Genomic DNA, 23,651 nt, shown 5'->3' on the forward strand with positions numbered 1-23,651 from the left:
TTTTCGTGTTTTATCCACAGGTTTCACTTCACACCGTTGTAGTTTATTTTTAGGCAGTTATGAGTCACGGTGTCAAAACCTTAAACTGTTGCTGCACCGGCTGGTTACGCCACAGGTTGTTGCTAGGTAACAGCAACAACCTGTTGCTGTTACCTAGCAGCAACAGGTTGTTGTTGCTAGGTAACAACTACCAGCCGTGCTTAGCTTGCAGTGAGAAGTTGAATAGCAAAAACCTTCTCTCTTCCCACATTTCCCAGAATGCTATGTGGTTCTGGATCAAAGTTCAGTGAATATTGTATAAATTTAATATCCTATCAGATATATTTTCTATTGATATTAATCATGTGTCTATCACAGTATATATTATTGATTTATTATCCAGCCCCAACTTGGGTTACACTCTAATCAGACAAAGACCAATTTCAAGGCATCAAATTGCCTTCAACAATGCTCAACTTTTTATTTTTGTCCCGAAGTATCAGATAGCCTTCAAATTAAATATTAATTCACTCAAAATTTCTTGGGTAAAAGTGGCACTTTTTTATTTTACTTAAGTAAAAAGTGTCTGACAAAGAAATTACTCAAGTGTAAGAAAGGAAATGTTAGAGATTGCTCAAGTAATGACTGTTGGATCACAGCACCTTAATTCTGATGTCAGACTGACAAAACTAGAAAGTTAAGTGCAAATTCTGGTATTTTAAAAACTAAAATGTGAAAAATCTTACAAAGTGACTAAATGACAATGTACTTTTATACCTTAAACTTGTGTTTTCTTCTAAGAGAGTGTGAGACAGTAGACATTTTTTTTTTTTAGAGTTGTGGACAAAGGGATAAACGTGTAACTGGTTTACATAAATGTGAGTCACAAAGCCTATGGAAATCTACGTAAAGCGACTGAAACTAGAACATTCAGTCATTTTCCTGCCTCCTCCTCCTCATTGGTGCAGAGGGAATCATGCCGATACCTGCAAGACGGTGCCGACAGCGATGGGCCCGCCCTCATTCCTGTAACAGACCTGGGGGGAGGGGAGACATAAGACACTCCGACCTGCCCGAACAAGTTACGAAACCTGTTTTTGTGGCCTAGTTGCTATAGAGACGAAAGGCAGGCAGAAGGGAACAAACTGGGTGAGGCAGGAGGCATCAGTAAACGACACTCCGACCAGTTTTTGTTTACATTCTTTTGTTGGGAAGTTTTAATTTAGCTTCTTTGGAAAATTTTGCTCCTGCCACCTCAGAACCATTTTGTTTCACGATTCTAGAGCTTGAATTTTCCAAAGCCGTCTTAAATGAACGCCTGGTGTGTTAATTTAAGCAACCAGACTGACTGGTTCAGCATGCAAAGAAAGCAGTTCTGTTGATAAGACAAGGAATTCCCAGAAAAGGGTTTTCTGTGGAAAAGTAAACCTACAGTGTGTGCAAGTATATTTTAGTAAATTATATGACAACGCTTTAGGTCACGACTGATTTAGAAAACTTTAAATGCAGCAGCTTTCGAAGTCAAGAGACATTATAAATGGAAAACAAAGCTTCCAGAGGCGCCACACCCAGGTGACCCTCACGTCAGCTGAAAATCTTCCACTGAAACTGCAAGTAAACATGTCAGGCAAATTATTTGAGATCAAAGTGGTTTATGTTACAATGAAGAAATCGTCACTTAAAATTAATTTTACATTGTAACTTAACAAAAAACTTCCAACTCAAGAATACATTTTAAAAGTTTTATTAAAAAGTCAAACAGCATAAGAAACTGTACAGTCTATGATAAGAAATTTCCAGCTTTTGAACAGATTCTAACATTAAAAGGCATTACATCAACCACATCTTCAAAAAAATAAAAAGTCATGATCAGATACATGTTGTGCCAAGAGTTTCCACATGTTATAAATAAAGGGGCAACCATAAGARARAAAAAAAAAAAAAAAAAAAAAAARWKCWGGAAACAAGTCTTAGATTCTCAAAAAAGGACTAAAAACAAAATGGCACTCTTCCTCTCAGGATGACTCTCCATAGACTTCCTGCTGCTTTACATTTGCTCCCTTTGCTGGATTTTTAGGAGAAAAAAAAAAGGCAGGTTACGCAACAAAACCCATGAGCAAATAGTTTTACAGCGACAGTGTACAGGAAGCTGCTTTTACCTGAGTCTTGCTGTAGCGCTGCTGCCGTTTCCGATTAACCAAGAACTACACCGGGAGAGAAAGATTGATTAGAGATCCATGAACATTTATGCAGGAGATTTAGGCGTTTTCACCTTGAAGTGCGCACTCACCAGGGCCACAAGGCCGAAGACCACAACCAGCACCACGACCACGATGACGGCAATGATTCCACCGGTCAGGTGCTGCATGGTGATAGTTGGACGCTCCTCATCTACGTAGTACACCAAAATCTTATCCATCTCCAGGTTCTGGCTGCCCCCGCTGAGCTGGACCTTGGCCTGGTCCAGGAACAGAGGGGAGACCTTCAGCTGTAAGAGAAGAGAAAGTCGGTGAGGATAAATTCAGAATAACTCAACTGTATCAGAGACTTTCAGAAACTTACATCTTTCTCCATGTAGTAGGCCATGGTGCCAATGTCAGTGGCACGTTCTCCTTTCGGCTTCTCTATATCTATCACAATGTAGCGACCGTCAGGGTCATACTAAAAGTAAAAAGACCAAAAGATTTTATTATGAGGATCAGTTTTCATTATTACATCTTGTTTTAATGTGCCAAAGCAAACGGCTCCAGTCATTGGCTAGAAGTTCTCACCTGAACTTCTTTAACCAGATTGCTGTCGAACTGGTAACGGGTTTGAAGGAGGTTTTTTGCCGACCTATAGGATGGAGAGGTTTTCATTAGGAAGTTTAGTCATAAACAGTGTCTGAATAAGAGTGGAAGCGTTGTATAAACATACGTTTTCAGAGCAGCTTCATCCACCTTGCTGTTAACTTCTTTGTGCTTCAGCTCAAGACGAACCATGCTGAGAAAAAAAAATAAAAAATTAAAACTTAAAAACGTCACTTTCTAACATTCACCTGGAGCCAGAACAGCAGGAGTTTTACTCACAAGGTCTCCACCAGCTTGGAGCAGTTTATGTTCTTATCGCCCTTGTCGGATCTGCGAACACCGGCGCTGTTGACGCACCAGCACTCCTCTGTTTTGTTGCACTGCTTGGCCTTGAATTTACCATTAGTCTCGCATTCTGGGTCGTAGATACCGTCGTTGTCTACAATGGCGTCTTCATGTGGCTTTCCACCGATGTTAAGACGGACGTCGTTGCCCATTCTTCTCCTGAACATCTCAGCTTTCATCAAAAAGCATTTTGAGACCACTAAAGGTGGATGATGAAAAAAAAAAAACATAACATGAGAACACGACCAAACACATGCAGCACCCATGTGTCACAGCATGTGTAGTTTACTCACATTTTTCACAGTCGATGGGTTGTGGGGTATTCTCATCAAGGGGGAGTTGACATGTACATGGGGGTGCAGCACCCTGACAGTCGACCCATTTCATTGTTTTACATGAACCACCTGAGCAAAGAAACAAAACAAATTTGTATTTAATCAAAGGTGAACACCACAACCTGCACTTATTGTACCCCTGCTATATGGAAATTAACTAGTCGGAAGGACCAACAGGTACACTGGCAGGTTTGTTCAACACCTGGGCGTTGGTTTCCGCAAACTGACAAAGTCCCCAGAGTGAGGTGGAGCGCCCATCCCCCACCTTTACCAATCTGAACGTTTCCAATACTTTCCATACATTAAAAAAACATAATAACTTCAAATGTAAAATTAAACAATATTAATAAAAAAAAAAATAGACGGTTACTAAATCTAATCAGTTGACGGTACTTACAGGCAGAGTCCACGGTTTGCAAAGCTGCAAAGACAGCCAGCGCCAGAAGGATGAAACCCTTCATAGTGATTGTTTCCAAAAGAGTAAACTTTCTTCTTCTTTAAAAATAAAAAGCGTCCGTCGTCCGCAGAGGTCACACAAAGAATGAAGAAGGCGCTCAACAATACTTCCTTTTTCCTCCTGACGCAGGTGTGTCTACCGGGCGAACCTGTTTGGAGAGAAACTTCACCGGGAGCGCGCACGCACAAAAGAGCAAAGTCACGAGCACGGCTCAGGTGTGGTAACGAGCAAAATTCCCACTGATTGTAATCCGTGGAGCTTGTTGTCGCCCTCAACTGACAAAAACACTCGCGACGGAGTAGATTTATATGAGAAGCGGCGCTTTACGTCACTAATTAGCATAAGCGGTGATGGAGGTGGGAGGAGGGAGTGGACGGAACGGTGACGCTCACCTGGTTCCGGTGTGACCATATTTGTTGTCTGTTTCGGTGTTTCTGTCTCTGTTGACATATTTTCTGCTTTCGGCTGGTAAACATTCCTTGTTTTCTTTCGGTCTTAGTTTTGTCTTTATGTATTTTAGAAACAGTTTGTAAAATATGTTTATATCAAAACAAGTAAGTTAATTTTAAAATGGCATCAAAAGACGTTTTCACATTATGTGAATAATGTGAGCCAAAGGGCTATCCACCAGTTTTGGTGCCCCACCCACGCAAGTTTCTTTCTCACATAAAATGTAAATAGAAATTATTCTTTATTTTTAAGACCTCCAGCAGAGCCGGCTCAAGGCATAAGTGAACTAAGGAGCCATTTAGAGCCCACTGACTTTCAGCAGGCCCACTGTGGTAAAATTAATTTTACCACAGAGCTAGGATATTGTTTATTGATAATGTGAATACTATTAAATACTGTACTGTTACATTTTAGGCTATGAGTTTAATCTTTGTTATCTGGAACAAACCTTCAGAAAACGGTCTAAACCAAATTCATTTAAGATTTTAAAAACCCTCCTGTTTAGAGTTGCCTTTAACTGGAACACTGATTAACATATTTAATGTGTATTTGCTTGATGATCTTTGATTATGACGTTTGACAAAATGTAATGTTTATTTAGGTTTCATAATATTATGTTTTTATGGTTTGAAGCACTTTAGGAAATGTCTTCCTAAATTTACATCAAAGCTTGTGCACAAACAAGAAGCTTCACTTGAAGTCAGACTGAAGGCGCGTCTGCAGCTCGGGCATTTTTAGTTCTTCATCCACTAAAGCTTCTCACAGTGCGTAGTAGAGTATGCAGAAATTTGACTAAAATAGGAGTAGCGATACTTTATAAAAATGTTACTCAAGAAAAAGTAAAAGGTACAGTGAAATGGAAATACTCCTATGAGTGAATTTTCTCCCAGAAAGTTGTTTATGTAAAAGTTACTAATTCTGCTTAAATGCCAGGTGTGGAATAAATGACTAATAATAGATACAAAAAAATTAGATTCCTTATATTTCACAACTGTACCACTTTGTAATGATCCATCACATAAAATCCTAATAAAAAAATTAAATATGTGGTTGTGATGGAATAAAATGTGAGAAATGTTCTGATGTAACTACTGAAGCTCATTATGTCACAATATTTGGCTTATTGAGCTAAACCAATAAAACTGAATGTCAGCTGTACAATAAACAGAGTTATGTTTGTTATACATTTTTGTTTTGGAGGAAAGACTGCAACATTATGTTTATTTCCTCAGCTATTATTCAGTTTTCTAATGCGACTTAATCCTATTTTTTGATATAATGTGATAAACAGCTTGCAGCGAACCCAAATCTTCTTTCTGATTGAACTAAAACCTGCGTCCTGTTTGTTTATCTGTTATCGTTTCAGTCTCTGGGACGCGATAACATCATCATCTGTCCAGGCAGGCATTTATCATAGCAGAAACTGGAGGCTGGAAAAAAAACCACAGCTGCTGCGAGTCACGTTCTGACAGCAGAGACGGTTGAGTCACAGCCTCGGGTCTCGATCCAGGTGAAGGAACATTCTCAGGAGTTTTGAGCCAGGTATCTTGGAGCTGACTCATGAGTTTTTGTCTTTAATTCGGTGGAGGGAAAATATTTGATTAGAAAAAACACTTTGAGCTTTGCTGGTATGAAGCAACCAAAGCACAAATTTAAATAAGAAGCTTCCTGGAGAGCATATAGGAGGAACAAAGTCTGGTTGTCATTTCCTGGAGTCGCCCATACATCTACACTGTAAAACATTTGAGCTGCGTTTATCTTCTACTCTTTAAGTCAAATAAATTCAGCGAGTTTTAGATTTGACCAACTGAACCTAAATGTGAGTTTGTGAAAGATAAACTTACCTCCAAGAGTTTTTAGGTTAGCACTTAAAAAACTCGAAAGAAGAAAAAGACAGGAGTGGGAACTATTTCCCAGAATGCTTAGCGGCATGTTTTTGTATCCTGAGATGGAAGTGCGTAACATCCAAATGTTTGTTTTCATGTCCTGTTCACACTAAATGTTTCTGAGTTGAATTAATTCTGATGTTTAATAAGATTCATTATCAGATCAGATATTTTGTTCATGTGATTTAAAACAGGAATTTAAATGACTCTAAAGTAAAATAGTTATTTTAACTTAATAATGTGAGTGAAGATAATACAGAAATGTGGCTCTTTAACTCGGTGAGGGTATTTTCTTTTCTCGCATATTGTGAAATAATTGTTTGGTTTAAATTGCAGCATCAAGTTAAAACTCATAATTCAAGATTAATTAAGTAAAAAAACAACGTTTAGGCAACTTGTCTCTTGTTGTTAAATCAACGTCTTAAACTTCAATTTCTGAGTTAAAACCAAAACAGTGTTCTTATTAACTTAAATTCCATTTTCAAGGCAGCAGATGGACTTTTATTTTCAAGTTAACCCACCTTCAAATGTTTTACAGTGTACCTCTCGAGGCTGTTGCTGGGACTCTCCTACAGGAAGCTGTCACATCACAAATACATGACCTAATGAGCCCAAAGGCTGTTGTGTCAACAGTATTCAGTCCTGCAACATACATTTATGTTCATAATTACAAATTCTACGTAAAATTCTCTTGATCTTTTGTCACATAAGCCTCAATCGGGTCAGATGGCAACTTTTCCTGGGATTTGATAATCTCAGCTGTAATCTAGACACTGCAAAAACACAACGCCTTATTTTTGGTCTAGTTTCTAGTGCAAATAAGACAAAATTTACTTAAAAGTAACTTTCCAGCAAGATCTAGAGCAGGGGTGTCAAACTCCAGTCCTGGAGGGCCGGTGTCCTGCAACTTTTAGATGTGCCTCTGCTGCACCACACCTGAATAGAATAATTAGGTCATTAGCAAGGCTCTGGAGAACTTACCTACACAAAAAGGAGGTAATTAAGCCATTTGATTCAGGTATTTTGTACCTGTGGCACATCTAAAAACTGCAGGACAGCGGCCCTTCAGGACTAGAGTTTGACACCCCTGATCTAGAGGCTTGTTTTAAATCAACAATTTCTTAATATTTATGAAAAAGTACTACTATTGGCTGATAAATTAATTTATAACATGGAAAAAATGTCTTGTTATGAGTTAATTTATCTTCCAATGGAGCAAGAACTTCTTCATCAATATTAAGGAATTAGTTACTTAAAATAACCTCCAATATTAGACTAAAAAGTTACTTTTAAGTAAGTTTTATCTGTTTCAAGTTTACTAAGATAGACACTAGACCAAAAAACTTGGTAAGATTTTGTATTTTTCCAGAGTAACCAGTAAGAAGCATGTTAAGTTAATCGAGGTAGCAACATGAGTCATAATGCTACAGGTTGATTATTTGACCAACTGAACAAAGTATTGTGTTTGTATAATGTTCCCTAACAGTCGATAGTTTCCAGTAACCCTAAAACCTGCTTGGTCTGTTCTCGTTTCTCCCAGAAGGCATTGAGCATGATGCATATTAAACCTGGTGACAGCATGGATTTTCTCCTAAAGTCACATGTGGTTGGGAGTGAACGGTTCAAGTTTTCAAAATAGCGTTAAATTTTTACTTTTACCAAATGGTTGTAATGAAGAACATTGCTCCCACACATTGTTCCCACGCTGCGTGTGATACGCTGTCAGCCTCCAGCAGATCCAGTTTGTCTGGGACGGCGTGGGGCACGTCGCCAATTCTCAGAAACACGGCTGGAAAAAGTTTTATTTGTGAAGCACGTTAAGGTGTGTTACATGACGAAAACATGAAACAACAAACAAGAAGGAAACTTTACATCGTCTCAAATGTCTTCATCAAAATCATCACCATAAAATTGGAATAAAGACAAAAATTAATAAGGTTTCAGCAGGAAGATCAAAGTGCTTTACATAACAGTAAACAACTGTAAAACAAACATTACATTTAATCAAATACCATCATCAAAATCATCAAGTTTGGAGTTGTTACTAATCAGTAACTCTAAACAGGTTTGGTTTAGTCTAGATTTAAAGGAACTCGGTGTTTCCGCTGCTTTGCAGTTTGTTCCAGATTTGTGGTGTGTAGAAGCTGAATGCTGGTTCTCTGTGCTTGGTTCTGGTTCTGGTTCAAAGCAGAACCAGAAGACCTGAGAGGTCTGGAAGGTTGCTATGACAACAGCAGGTCTTTAATGCATTTGGGGTTAAGCCGTTCAGTGATTTGTAACTAACAGCAGTATTTTAAAGTCTATTCTCTGTAGGTCTGGGTGATGAGCTCCATCTTCCTCGTTTTAGTCAGAACGCCAGCAGCAGCGTTCTGGATCAGCTGCAGCTGGAGGATAATTTTTTTAATGTGAATGTTGCAGTAATCAGTTCAACTAAAGATAAAAGCACAGATGGGTTTTTCTAGATTTTGCGGAGACATTACTTTAATCCTTGAAAAGTTGTTGAGGTGATAGAAGACCTCAACAACTTTGAGGTCTTCTATGTGACTCTGAAGGTTCATGTCTGAGTCCGTCACCACACCCGGATTTCAGGCCTGATCTCTGGTTTCTAGCTGTAGTAACTAAAGCTGTGTGCTCACTCTAGATCGGTACTTTTTAGGTCCAAAGATAGTTCAGTGTTTCTTGGCAAATGTTTGTAGGAGTTTGGTGGTGTTGGGTTCAATCTCTAGTCTCTAATCTCTAGTCCCTGAGGGCTTGATTCACAATATTATAACCAAAACGCCAAGGAATGAGACACTATTTCTGTTTTGATAATTTAGATCTGAGGACTGAAACGTCCATGAAAACAGATTGATTTTGTGTTTTGTGAAGCGTTTGAGTTTAGTCTTCTGGTAGAGGCCATCATTTTAAAAAAATGCATTGTTGTATTTCACAGATTATGATGTTGTGAAAGAGGAAAGTGGAAATAAATGGGACAGAAATGAAAGAAAAAGTAATGATGTGACAGGAAAAAGAAAAAAGTGGGAAAAAATACAGAATGAAAGAAGCTGTGATGGAAAAAGGAAACAAGACAAAAACTAGAAAAATGTTGGAAAAAAAAGGAGAAATTTTTAAAAAGAGAGGTCCTAAAAATCTCTTTCCATGCCTTTCAAACAACCAGAAGGCATGTAGGTGAAGCTAATACTAGAGTTCTCTACTGGTGAACTGTGGAGAGACTTTTCTCCGCTCTTAACATCCTGTTCACAAAACCAACTCCAGTTTGACCCCATTCCAGTTCTGCTGAAAGTATTCCTCTGTTCAACGGCAGATGGTACGCAAGTTCAGACAAGTGAAAAATGTTTCCTGACTCTGAGATCGACCTACATCTATCTTCATTACTCAGATGGCTTCCTCTCTCGTCTTTCCTGAAAATTCAGATATTAGCCTTTGTGTCACTGCCTCCTTAAATCTCAAGGAATTATAAAGCATTGAATACTAACAAAAGACTTTTAAAAAGTTTCCAGTGTGATATAATGTGTCTGCGATTATTAATAACTTTTTAATTTTGAAGCTTTTTGCTCATCTTTGCCAGGAAAGCCGGTCAATGTCCCAGCATTGCTGCCAGTTTATGATCAAGTTGTTGCACAAAGTTTGTGTGTTACTTGCTTTCAGTGGGAGTAGATGTTTAATAGGGTAAAAAAATAAACAAGCTGACACATGCACACGCTTCCTCCGCATCAGTATTCCAGGTTTTGTTCAAGCATTGCTTCCCGAGAACACAATGCAACCAAATGCTAAAATCTGTTATTATTGTTTAATAATAGCGTACTAAATGTTCCTCTCAGGGACGGAATGCACCTTCCTCATAGCGTCACAAAAATGTTCAAACCAAGCATTTCACACTGTGGTTTGTGGTTCAACTGTAACTTTAATCTTTCTTTGGCGAGTCAGTGGCTGTTCAAAATGTTGTATCTGAGTTCCTGCATTACTGCAAGTATGTGAGTGACACAGTCATTTTACAATGAGAACCCATTTCTGTCGACACATTTTACAACCAAAATTACTCAATCTTGCATTTGTAGCTATAAACATATAAAGTCTTTTAAGTCCTCGTCAGAGATTTTAAACTATGAGATCAAGCTTGCATGGAGACGTCACATTATCCCATAAAAATACAAAAACATCCCTGGATGACCAGTCAGGTCTGCACACTCCTCAGAGCCCCTGCTTTCAGGTCAGGTGGCATAGTTCTCCACTTTATACCCAGAAACTGGGTATAAAGTGGCTCAAGGACAACAAAGTCAATATTTGGCCACCATGAAGCCCTGATCTCAACCCTAAAAACTGGTGTAAGTTTGGTTATTTATAGAGGAATGGGCCAGAACTCTGAAAATCTTGTGGAAGAAAACCAAAAAGTTTTGACCCAAGTCATCAGACATGTTGAAAGCAAAAGTACCAAATACCAAGGAAATGTATGTAAACTTATGGCTTTAAACACATTAATAAATAATTCTCTGACACATCCTTTCTGTCATTATTGTGGAGTTTAGCAAATAGAAATAATTTAGGTAATTCTGCCTAAAACAAGAGAAGTTTGGTCTGATTTAACTTCAGTCTGAGTGCATGTAAACCTCTGGTTGCAGCTGCAAACCTGCAACTGCAGTTGCACCTGCAGGTACCTAAGGTCCCTGCAGGTCCCTGCAGGTGCCTGCAGGTGCACCTGCAGGGACCTTTAGATATATCCTTTTTGGATATATCTATCCAAAAAGATATATCTATCTTTTTGGATAGATATATGGTACATCTTAGCTGTGTCCATTAATTTTGGCTCATAGCTTAACAGTTTTAACTTTGCGCCAAAGAGTTAGCTCTGCTTTTCCAAGCTGTGGCAGAAGTAAATATCTCTTTTATTAATCCAGTAGCAGCTTGTAGGAATTTATTAGTGTCAGATATGACACAGGTGTGATAAGATAGGTAAATATCGGCATGATAAATTGCCAATGTCAAGAGAAATATTCACCACTTGATGCGTAAAACCACATTTGTTTACTGAAGAGATAAAAAGAAATATGGTGATAAATAGACTAATAATACAATCAGGTTTAACTTGCTTTACGCCTGTGACTTGTTTCCTGAACAAACAGCAGAGAACATTGGAGGGAACCAATTTCAGCGAATGAAACCTCCCGATTATTAAGTCACACATTCAACACAATGTTATCTAGCAATCGAAGCCGAGTCCGGCCTGTTACCTAGCAACCCAAGCAGAGTTCCAGGACATTTGATCAGCTGGTTTTAGCAGCTGATCAGCAGCCATTGTACAATGCATGCACTGTACAATGGCTGCTGGAAAAGACAGGGGTTTTGTTGTTGACTTACCATCCAGAATCCACTTGCTGCATTTTTGTTGGTTGTGTGGGAGGCCAAAGATGTATGGCTGAATAATTTTGCATCTGTTTGCAGCCATTTTCATGTGTGAGTGTAAACGTTGATTTTGGGGGCGTGGCCAGGAGCAGCTTATTTGGATTTAAAGTGACAAGAGGCCCTAAAGCAACTCATTCTGAGAGGAGCTCAAACCAGAATCTCATTAGCTAATAATGATTTTGTGCAAAAAATGTGCTAGACATGTTTTGTATACAACTGTACGTCTTTGACAAGCAGAAGAGGAGCCTCCTGCACAATCAACAAGCATACAATTGAAAAGATAAGAAATTAAATCAGAGGCTACACCCAAACCATCCTGTATCGTGACTGGTTGAAGATTAGTTTGGCCTTTTAATGCTGGCACTGATTTGTTTACATCAGTTTATGTTAAATATTGGACGACTCATGGCAGCCAGGAATGTGTCTACTTGGATTACATTGAAATCTTTTACGGAAAAATCTAAACCTCTCTCTCCCGTAATGAACAGATGAATAAAAGTAAATGGACTGATTATCGTCGATGTACAGTAAAGAGGACAAATGGTGTCCTCAGGTTGCTGGAACATTTATTGTGTATGAGTTGACACATAACCAGAGGAACATGGGTGTTCCTCTTCCCAGAGGTTTAAGATGTCAGGGCTGAGCGTGCTGTGGCGGACAGGGGCATTGTCCCAGGTGGGGTGGAGGAGTCCAAAAATAAAAAGCAGAAGAAGATCCTCCAGGACAAAGACGTGCAGCAAAAGACGAGCAGAGGGACGGAAATCTCTCGGTCATGGCAGACACAAACGGGACCATCAGGCTGGGAATTATGAGGCGAGTTAAAATCTGTTTTTTCTCTTTCTTTGGTTGTAGTCATAGGGATTAATCCAGATTTTTATGTCTCTCATGAGGAAAACATTCATGTTTTTATTCAACTGTTTCTGTATGTTTGAGGAAAGAAAATAGTGAGTAGTTTCATAAATTTCTTTTGTGTAGTCCTAAATTTAATTGACCAATTGGGTATTTATTTAAGCTTTGATAAAATATTCAAAAGAAAAATATTTCAAAACGTAAATGGGACGAAAGAAAGGAACTAACTGATTGAAGTCTGTGTGGAAAGCAGAACAAATAAGTAAATGATTAAATATAAATAAAATGTACAATATAAGATTATATACATTATTATGCCACCTGAAATTACAAGCTACATGTTACACTTTAAATCATTTAAATCTGTCTTAATCCAGACTTAAATCTGCTCTCTCAGTAAAGTCGTTTTGGTCTAAAGTTACAGATTATCTCAGCTATTTCTAGCCCAGTTTAAATTTTAAACACCTGAACTTCTAAACCCAACTCTTTCTCCCAGCAGCGCCTCAGAAAAGGCTTCACTTTGCAGCAGGTTATTAATTCAGTATAAAAATTATATTTTCTTCAATTTCTGTCAGTTTTTCTTTTATCACTGATTGAATTCAGATCTGGCATCTGGGACTAATGTTTCATTCAACATAAATACTGATGTTCAGTCATTTTAATCATGGTTCTGTTGGAATATTACAACCATTTGACGGACTTTTTAATGCAAAAATGTTTATTAATATTTTAATATTCATTACGGATAATAATAAAAAAATTGGAGTTTGATTTTTTAAGGATATTTTTAAGAGCTTTTTACACCCATATGGAAAACATAATTTTAGACGTTAAAATAATGACTGAAATCTTCACTCTGAAATTATAAACAAGACATATTAGTAGTAGAAAAATAATAATAAAAAAACGTCTGTAGAATTAAGATAATTAATAATTTTGCCAATTAGGATTCTAAACTGAATTTAAGCTATACATAGAAAAGTACAGCAATAAAATGTATATCTTTTTTATTGATCTAGCTAGCTAATTAGCTACCTATCAATCTGTGTATCTATAGTTGAAGAAGTTATTTATACTACACCTATTTGATCCATTCTGGACGTAGATTAAGGCCACAGTCCATACTACCTATTAATGATCTACTCCAGCTGTAAAATACAGTATATATGACTGTAATTTATCAGTCATTTCATAGTTACTACATTTCTGTACTTTTTCAGCATCTACCTTTAGGACTCCATATGTATGCTCTGAAATATTCCACATAAATAACCAATATGATAAATATCAAGCCTTGTTTCATACTACCAGTATTTTATATTTTTGTATTCAGTATTTTATACATTACATTCAATCAGTCATGTTTAGTAATATATAAAGCTATTATATTACCCTTTTGTAGAACTTTTTTTTCATTTATTTTTATTTATATTCATACTTTTTTAAGTCCTTTTCCCTGCTGTTTCACAAATTTACACCACAGACCAACATTCACAAACTCCTTAATGTTGTCTCTTTTTGTCAAATTAAACTTTATCTACATTATTTGACTTCTTTAGAATATTTATATGTCCATAAAACAACTTCTGTCTGATCTTAAACATAATTAATTGACAATCACTGTGTTTAAGGTAAAGACTATGTAAATACTGATTTTGATTCTCTCACCATGAGGCTACCAACTTCTTTAAGAATAAAAGTACACATTAAACAACTTTTTAGCCTTTAGTTATAATAAAAGCATTAAAAAGTAAAACAAAAATACAGAAAAAATTTAATAAAAAGATTAAAACGCTGCTTAAAGAGCAGTTTGTTACCTGTAACAGTAAATTTCACTTTTGACCCACAGTGCTGTCCTAGTTGCAGAAGCTCAGGGCGGTAGCTGTTCCTCCATGAATGTAACTGGAGTCTCTCCTGCCGTCCATCCAAAGCCAGACAATAGCCCTGCATGTCCTTAGGGGTGCTTTAGCATTTAGACTGAAACCTAATAAGTGCAAACAAGAGATTATTTTCATTACTGTTCAGATTTATGCCAATCGCCTCTTTGAGTCATTTCCTGACAGTGGCAAAGCATTCAGGCCTGGGAATATTTACATCAGTTTGACTTGAATATGTTTGATAACAACTTGAATGAATCATCTAGCACACGTGCCAAACTCAAGGTCCCGGGGCCAAATCTGGCCCGCCGTAGCTTTTTATGTGGCCCTCTGGACTCCAGATTACATCAATAACTTTTTCACAAACCTGCAAAGTTCACACAGAATCAACAGATCCCAGATTTAGCAGTTTAATGGGTTTTATTAATACATTCTTGCACAACTGGCCCTTTAAGAATGTTCTGATTTTTGATGTGGCCCAAAATGAAACTGAGTTTGGCACCAATTGGAACTTAATATGCATTTATTTGTCAAATTATCAAGGTGAAGTAATATTTTAAAAACATCAAAGCCAGAGACTGAGAAACTAGTCTCTGGCACTAGTAAAATGCACTCAAAAAATGCATTTTTGAGTGCATTTTAGACACTCAAAAATGCATCATTTGGCATGAAGATTGCTTTAGTTAATAAAGTGAAATCTATTCTATGTGAAAATTTTTTTTCCCTTTCAGGTTTTCTATCTTGTGGCTGTTAACTCTCTTCGTCCTGCTGGTTTGCTGCTTAGCAGGTTTGTGCAGTTCATGTGCAATAATTAATTGAGTGATTGATATTTCTTAAAATTTAAAATAATTTGGTTTTTCAACTTCCTGTCTTCTTTTTTTTTTAGTTGTCGTCGAGAAGAGTGAATGCGAGGCAGAAGGCATTAAGTGCCACGATCAGGCCGACTGCCTGAAGATTAGCAACAACTTCATCTGTGAGTGCCGCGTGGGCTACCAGGGTGACGGTCTGCAGTGCAGCGACATCGACGAGTGTCTGAGTGGCATTCAAAGTTGTCACTCGAAGGCCAGCTGCACAAACTCCCCAGGCAGCTATTCATGCGTCTGTCTTGATGGATATGTTGGTGATGGTCAAACCTGCCAGGACATCAATGAGTGTCAAACGAACAATGGAGGCTGCCACCCTACTGCAGTCTGCACCAATTTGGATGGTGGGAGAAAGTGCCAGTGTAGTTCAGGATTCACAGGAGACGGCTTACACTGCACAGACATCAATGAATGCACAAAGGAACGAATCTGCCATTGGAATGCCACCTGCACCAATATCCCCGGTTCTTTTATGTGCACTTGTAATGCGGGTTATAAAGGAAATGGAATCTACTTGTGCATGGACATAGATGAGTGTTCAGAGAGTCGTGTGTGTTCTACTTTATTAGGTTTCAAAGGCTGCGTAAACACACCTGGGTCCTATCGTTGTACGTGCAACAGTGGTTTTCAAGCCACTGGACAGAACTGTATTGACATTGATGAGTGTGCAAACAACATCTGCAGCCCTAATGCAGTTTGCAAAAACTCTGTTGGATCATACCAGTGTACCTGCAAAAGTGGGTTTGCTGGAGATGGGTTGATATGTGCTGATATAAATGAATGCATCACAGGCAATGAATGTGACTCAAAGGCTGTTTGCATCAACAGGTTGGGCAGTTATGAGTGTGTGTGTCTGGAAGGCTTTGTTGGAGATGGACGACGCTGTGAAGATGTTGATGAGTGTGCAAAGCCAAACATTTGCCCATCTTTCACTACCTGTGTGAACAGTCCCGGGTCCTACAAATGTGACTGTGGCAGTGGATTAATCTTCAATGGCTCCAAGTGCAATGACATTGATGAATGCAAAGCAGGGCAATGCAGCCTTTCTGCAAACTGCACTAATTCATATGGTTCCTTTTCTTGTCGGTGCCTGTCAGGCTACATGGGAGATGGTTTTACCTGTGAGGATATAAATGAATGCTCTTTGAATTCAAAATGCCACTCGAAGGCCGTTTGCAAAAACTTACCTGGTTCTTACAACTGTACATGTGTGACTGGCTACTCTGGGGATGGGCTTCAGTGCAATGACATCAACGAGTGCCTGGTGAATAATGGAGGCTGTAAAAACAAAGCAACATGTGTCAATAACCAAGGGTCTTTTGCTTGCCAGTGCCAGTCAGGTTTCATCTTGATTAATAAGACAACTTGCCAAGACATCAATGAGTGTGTGGAAAAGAGCAATCCGTGTGGAGCGAATGAAGAGTGCAAAAACACTGATGGGTCTTATGAGTGCCCTTGCCTGGCTGGGTACAACCGCCCTGCAAGCAACATGGCCTGCGTTGATAGGGACGAGTGTCAAGACAAACCGTGCCATATCAATGCCACATGTCTCAACACTATTGGCTCGTACACCTGCACCTGCAAGAGAGGCTTTACAGGGAATGGCTCTCATTGTTTGGACAAAGATGAGTGTGCTCAGGGGCAAATATGCCACACAAGGGCCACATGCACTAACACTATAGGGGGGTTTTTCTGCTCTTGTCAGCAAGGTTTCATAGGTGATGGATTTTCCTGCGAGGATGTGAACGAGTGTTCCCGCTCCAATACCACCTGCCCTCCTTTCTCACAATGTGTCAACTCTCCTGGTTCTTATGTTTGCTCATGTTTGAATGGTACGGTGGCCTCCAATGACTCCTGTGTGCCACCAGTTTTTTTGTGTGATCCTCCCTGCCATAGTAAAGGTTTGTGCCACCTTTCACCTTCCGGATATCAGTGTGTTTGTGACATGGGCTTTGATGGAAATGGAGTGACCTGCACCGACATCGATGAATGCCAGATGGACAATATTTGCCCTGACAATGAAACTGAATGTTTGAATACTCCTGGATCATTTTCTTGTGTCTGCAAACAAGGCTACACTCTCAACGGGACTCAATGTGTCGGTAATGATTTTGTATTTATTTATTTAAAACAATGAATGTCCAGAGCCAGATTCAGCCTCAATATTAGGGCATGTGATATTAAAGTTGAAAGACAGAATTTATACAGAGCTGGGAAAAATTATATTCCCCCTAATTATATTAGACACAGATTACCGTAAGTAGAAAATGCAGATTTCAAATTACTATTTAATTCATTAATGGAAGACAATGGACCCAAACCAATATGACCTTATGCAAAAATGTAAACACCTCTTTTTTAAATCATAAATATATTTTTGCTGCAGTTTTTTCCGGCCACCCCAAGTACTTTAACAGTCTATCTACTGATCAGACATAACATGATCAGTGAAAAACACTGGTTAGCTTCATCGTGGCACCAGACTGGTTTTTGTTTTGACTGGGTACCATAAGCCAATTCATTAATTTGATGACTATACTTGAACTAGACCTGCTTTTAGCTTATTCTGATTGCTAAATTATTTACCTTTCATTGCTTCTCTCTTATCGCACTATTTGTTCATGACTTTTCCAGATGTGAATGAATGTGATACGGGGCAGCAAGACTGCAGTGAGTTTGCCCACTGCAACAACACAGTGGGCAGCTACTCCTGCTTTTGTCGAAGTGGTTACACAGGAGACGGGAAGAACTGCTCTGGTACGTATCACTTCCTTACCATGTACAAGCTGTTGATCTTGGTTCTGTAAGTGGACACTTGTGAGTTTTTTTAGCACATTTTGGGGCTGTTTCCCTGACACTGTCCCATTTTGGATAAATTATAGACATTGATGAATGCCAAGACCAAAATGGAGGATGCCACCCATTTGCCAACTGCACTAACATGCCTGGATCTTTCTCCTGTGTCTGCCCGATGGGCATGGAGGGAGATGGCTTTTACTGCAAGGATGTGGACGAATGTGAGCAGAACTCTACCCTGCCAAACAACTGCAGCTTGCAGGCTGTGTGCCTCAACACCAATGGTTCCTACCTCTGCCGGTGCAATCATGGATACCAAGGGGATGGCTTTATTTGTAATGATGTTGATGAATGTGAGTTGGGCACAGCTTGCAGCAAGAATATGACATGCACCAACTTTCCTGGCTCCTACAGCTGCTCTTGTATATTGGGAAACATATACAATGAGGGAACATGCATTAGTGAAGATACCTGCCTACATGCTACTAATTACTGCCACCCACTTGCCAAGTGTAACACATACCAGGGTTCTTTCTACTGTCAATGCACAGATGGATATGAAGGAAGTGGGATTGACTGCTGGGACGTAAATGAATGCAATCAGTTACAAGATAAAGTCTGCCCTCCCTTCTCACACTGCCAAAACACGAATGGTTCTTTCATCTGCAAGTGTTGGAAAGGTTTTCAAGACAATGGTACACACTGTCAGGACATAGATGAATGTGAGATGGGAAACTTCACCTGCCCTAACAACAGTACTTGTAATAACACAGAAGGGAGTTACAACTGCACCTGTGACCCAGGATTCTCAGCCAATAACTCCTTGTGTTTGGACATTGAYGAGTGCTCCCTTGGCCTCACCCAGTGTCCTGATTTTTCCAGCTGCCTAAACACGATTGGATCTTCCATCTGTGGGTGTTGGGAAGGTTTTCGAGACAACGGTACACACTGTCKGGATATAGATGAATGTGAGATGGGAAACTTCACCTGCCCTAACAACAGTACTTGTAATAACACAGAAGGGAGTTACAACTGCACCTGTGACCCAGGATTCTCAGCCAATAACTCCTTGTGTTTGGACATTGACGAGTGCTCCCTTGGCCTGATCCAGTGTCCTAATTTTTCCAACTGCCTTAACACGATTGGATCTTCCATCTGTGTGTGTTGGGAAGGCTACCAAAGCAATGGCAAGGAGTGTGAGGACATTGACGAATGCCTGGACAATTCCACCTGCCCTGACCATAGCACATGTGTGAACACCAAAGGAGGCCACCAGTGTCTTTGTGATACTGGGTTTTCCAATAGCAGTGACTTATGTGTGGACATTGATGAATGCAGTGAAAACAATGGGCGAGAGCTTTGCACAAATGGCACATGCATGAATGCTCTTGGTTCTTATTACTGTCATTGTTTTAGTGGATTCTCGAGCAATGGTACAGAATGTGTGGATGTGGATGAATGCTCAGAGCTTCTCAACTCCTCAGTGTGCCAGTCTTTCTCCACATGTGTTAACACTCTAGGTTCATACCTCTGTCCCTGTAATGTTGGTTTCATTCTGAATGGTATCAACTGTCTGGATGTGGATGAATGTCTTGACCCAGTTGGTAGCCCATGTCCAGAAAACTCTATATGTAACAATACAGAAGGGTCTTTCCTTTGCCACTGCTCCCCTGGGTACCAACCCATTGACACTGGCTGTGAGGATATTGATGAATGTAAGAGCAGCAACACCTGTCGTTCTGATCAGGTGTGCACAAACCTACCGGGAGCATACAATTGCTCTTGTCCTCTTGGTTACCATGAGGAGAATGAGGCATGTGTTGACAGCAATGAATGTGAGAATTCGCCATGTCATCCCTTGGCATACTGTTGGAATACACCTGGCTCCTTCTCCTGTCACTGTCACAGAGGCTTCACTGGGAATGGCTCCTGGTGCAAAGATGTGGATGAGTGTGTTGCCTTTACCAACCCTTGTCACTCCCTCGCTCAGTGTCATAACACCCCAGGATCATTTATTTGTGTCTGTATGCCAGGCTTCCTCAGCATTGGGCCCCTATGTGTTGACATTAATGAATGCCAGCAAGAAAATGGGCAGTGTCACTCATCTGCTAAGTGCATCAATTATGTAGGAGGATTCAAATGCTCATGCAACCAAGGCTGGGAAGCTACCAAGGACAACGGTCTTGGAAAAGAAGGCTGTGTAGACTTGAATGAGTGTGTGTCCTCCAACCCGTGTCCTCATCAGACATCCTGTACCAACCTGCCAGGGAGCTACGCCTGTTCCTGCCCAGCAAACAACCCAGATTGCAATACCTTAGCCAAGATGGGTTAGCTATGCATTTGTTTTTTATTACATTTTTATAACCAATTCTTTATGCTGCTCATTTTGTTGATTGGTAACAACCCAATCAACAAAAAAGCAACTCAAGTCTATAAGAAACTAATCTTCTTCCAGTCAGGTATGTAGTTAATCCCAAAGTTATTGTTATACCTGACAGATTTAGATCCAAAATTATTTTTAATTTAACCAAGACAATTCTATCGGAGACAGACATTTCTAAAACGCCAGTAAAGCCATGTAAAAGCAATATTAGTTAAAATAAATAATTTTTTCTTATATAAACACAATTTCCTGAATAATAAATTATAAATATTTTGTGGAATTACAGCAATCAAAACCTTCTTTCCATGTCTTCTTTAGTGTTTTGATCTTTGATGATGAACTTCAAGTCTTTAAGATTGGAAGGCCTCCTTACCATTACCCTAATCTTTAGCTCCCTTCATATGTTTTCTATTAAATTCAAGTGTAGACCAGTCCAAAGCATCAATATTACATTGATATTATTATCCCACTGCCTCTCGGTTACCAGTGGTGCCTTTAGCAAAAAAATACTTAATTTGTTTTACTTTAATAATACAGTGTTGTTACAAGAAACTAAACAATATTTGCTAAGATCATTTAAAACCATTTGTACCTTGAAAAATAAAGAAGCAATAAAAGTGAAACATTACTAGTTTAAAATAATTAAAAACAAGCTAAAATGCTAAATTAAGTTATTTCTTAGCTATATGTCTTAAACAAAGAGGGCAGAGAAAACCGTCTTGTCTTGGGCTGCGTTCACACTGCAGCCCAAAGTGACCCAATTAAATTTTTTTTGTCAAATCGCATTTTTTTTGGCGTGGTCGTAGTTCACACTTCGAAATATGTGCGACCTCAGCAGTGTGAACTGCAAACGATCTGAAAGTGTCTTGCATGCGTAGTAGAGGGCGCAATGACGTCACACATATACCAAAAAAAAAGAAGTGCTCAGTGTTGGCATGAGTGTTGGTGGAAGTAAACACAAGATGCTAATGGTGGACATAGACATAATATAAGGATAGACGCCTCATGGACCGCTCTCGCCTATTGTCGCTGACGAGATTTAGGGCGGCCATCTTGGAGCGGTCCACCACTCCACTCAGTTAATGTGTTTAGCAGGCACAATGACGTGTCAGCGCATTTAATCGATCATAACACACTTTTTTGTTACTGGAAACCATATTCAAACATCTATCAAAGCTACATTTATAAACAATTGTATTATTTAAGTATGTTTTAATACATAGTTCAGCATATTTAAATATGCTTAGTGGCTATAACAATAGAATAGGAATGGAATATTCTGATATTGATGTATGATGAGCATATTACAAAGCACACAGCCGTTCATAATTTATTTAATAAATTATGTAATAATATCAATACATATTTATATAACTATACAAACACAAATAAATAATGATTAATACTGAATAATATATATTGGATACATGTTTTTAATATATATATATATTTCAGCCGACGAGCTCTAGCTTCAGAGATTCAGCAGCTGAGATTGAGTCCAAAATCTGATGTGAGATTCATCCATGCTGCAGTGAATTAGTCTCTCTTTAAAGATATCGCCCTCTTCTTCCTCACATCGTTTCTTTAGGAAACTTTCAAAACAAAAACGGAAGATTTGGGATGTATCTTACTAGTGAAAGAATTACATATACATAGTAGTCTTTACCACCTGTGTAAACTTTGCTGGTGAATGTTATAACACATAAGTTTTATAATATGTGTTATATTGTTTCATTTCTAATATAGGCTCTTGTGTCAGATAATCTAAGTCAATGTTAGAGAATAATTATTTTTTTTAGATTTACAGAATCAGTTAGCCTTCATAGTGGGGCTGAACCCCGTATTACACCAAGCACTGTAGCTAATATTAGCTGGTATCTTGCCGGTGGACATAAATACAGTAAAGTAATATTCTAATCACAAAATATACACAATATGTCCATCTTACTTGTGAAATGTTGTTTGTGGAGCCCTCACATCAATAGTCCACCGATTCGATCAACAATATCCCTCAGTGCTGAGGCATCTTCTGCTGTTTTGATTGAGCAAGGTAGGAGGGACGACCGCTCCAAGATGGCCGCCGTATTTCCTGCGCCGGAGCAGTCAATGCGGGGTCTACTCTTATATTATGTCTATGATGGTGGAGCATAGCTTAGGATCTTGAAGTTGTTGTCCGGCCGGAGGCTGGACATTAACAACTTGATCCTCATTATAATCCGCCACGGTTGTTGTTTTTCTTCTCGCTTACGCGTATCAGGACGCAGAATAGTGACGCTTGTCGAGTATCAATGACGTGCAGGACCTGGACTTTTCAGAATCGGGTCACATTTGAAAATATCAGATACTATCAGACATCCAAGTGGCCTGGGTCGCATTTGAAAAAAACAAAACAAAAACGACTTGTGTTGTTCAGACTGTCGTCAAAAGATCAGACACAGGCATTAAGGCAAAAAACAAAACAAAAATAAAAATCGGAATTGGGTCACTTCGGGCTTTAGTGGGAATTGCAGCTTTAGGTTGACTGTTAAAAAAACCAAACTTGACTAATTGCCTGTTCTCCACACAGAGAGCTCTCTGTACCCATACGGAGCAGAGGCTGGAGATAGAGAAGTGAAAATAGAAACAGAAGATGGAAATTCTCCCTACATCGCGCCACCAGCAGGGTTTCCTTTCATGGGGAAACTGTACGACAGAGTATATGTGAGTCTGACTTTTCCTTCTTGCACAGTCTCTACATCATGTTCACTTTTCCTCAGGTCGCCTCAGGTTTTCTATATGTTGTAGGACTGAAGTCACCATGAATGAAGGCTGATTTCTGTGTGGATTTGATTATATGTTTCAAATCGTTACCCTTCTGAAGGACCCAGCGATTCTCCCGTTTTCAGTTTTCTGGGAGAGTGCATCAGATTTCCATTTAAAGTCTCCTGATGTTTTAAATTTAAAGTGTTCAAACGCTTCACTGCAAAAGCACAAAATCTTACCAAGGATTTTTTTAGTATAGTTCTTACTGCAAATAAGACAAAATTAACTTTCCAATAAGATATAGGAGCTTTTTAAGTCAATAATTCCTTAATATTGATTTTTTTTATTTATTTACTTGTTTCCCTGCTGGATTATTTTACTTGTAACAAGACATGTTATATGTGAAATAACCTGCCAATGTAACTAGTACTTTTGATCAATATTAGATAATTATTTACTTAAAACAAGCTCCTATTATATCTTGCTAAAAAGTTACTTGT

At 38.9% G+C, this 23,651-nt stretch overlaps 2 protein-coding genes and 1 long non-coding RNA gene across 6 annotated transcripts in view; 1 reads left to right on the forward strand and 2 right to left on the reverse strand.

Annotated features, from left to right (window-relative positions):
• Window positions 1-1,707: 1,707 nt before the first annotated feature.
• Window positions 1,708-4,193, reverse strand: epcam (epithelial cell adhesion molecule). Its single transcript, XM_008430393.2, has 9 exons — window positions 3,846-4,193; window positions 3,407-3,517; window positions 3,048-3,312; window positions 2,896-2,961; window positions 2,751-2,814; window positions 2,542-2,640; window positions 2,270-2,467; window positions 2,139-2,183; window positions 1,708-2,044 (listed from the first exon to the last, which is right to left on the reverse strand). Exons 1-9 carry the CDS (start codon window positions 3,907-3,909, stop codon window positions 2,027-2,029), a joined length of 930 nt encoding a protein of 309 aa, XP_008428615.1. The 5' UTR covers window positions 3,910-4,193; the 3' UTR covers window positions 1,708-2,026.
• Window positions 4,194-4,952: 759 nt separating this feature from the next.
• The window catches only part of LOC103477334 (mucin-4), a 38,007-nt gene continuing 19,308 nt past the window's right edge, over window positions 4,953-23,651 (forward strand). For 2 of the 4 annotated variants that reach the window (XM_017309103.1, XM_017309104.1), the window contains exons 1-3: window positions 15,617-17,332; window positions 17,865-17,987; window positions 22,976-23,109. In XM_017309103.1, the coding sequence (XP_017164592.1) occupies window positions 15,703-17,332; window positions 17,865-17,987; window positions 22,976-23,109 (1,887 nt within the window). In that variant the 5' untranslated portion in view covers window positions 15,617-15,702. Of the gene's footprint in view, window positions 5,898-15,616; window positions 17,333-17,864; window positions 17,988-18,820; window positions 20,354-22,975; window positions 23,110-23,651 lie in introns of those variants that run through there. The other 2 variants (XM_017309106.1, XM_017309105.1) reach the window with 2 other exon arrangements.
• LOC108166970 (uncharacterized) lies at window positions 11,572-22,401 on the reverse strand. The gene is made up of 4 exons (XR_001777375.1): window positions 22,358-22,401; window positions 16,418-16,508; window positions 14,308-14,474; window positions 11,572-12,440 (listed from the first exon to the last, which is right to left on the reverse strand). It is a non-coding gene; the product is annotated as an uncharacterized LOC108166970 (long non-coding RNA).

This window comes from Poecilia reticulata, linkage group LG15 (assembly GCF_000633615.1).
Source record: "Poecilia reticulata strain Guanapo linkage group LG15, Guppy_female_1.0+MT, whole genome shotgun sequence".
In the NCBI taxonomy this organism is placed as follows: Eukaryota; Metazoa; Chordata; class Actinopteri; order Cyprinodontiformes; family Poeciliidae; genus Poecilia; species Poecilia reticulata.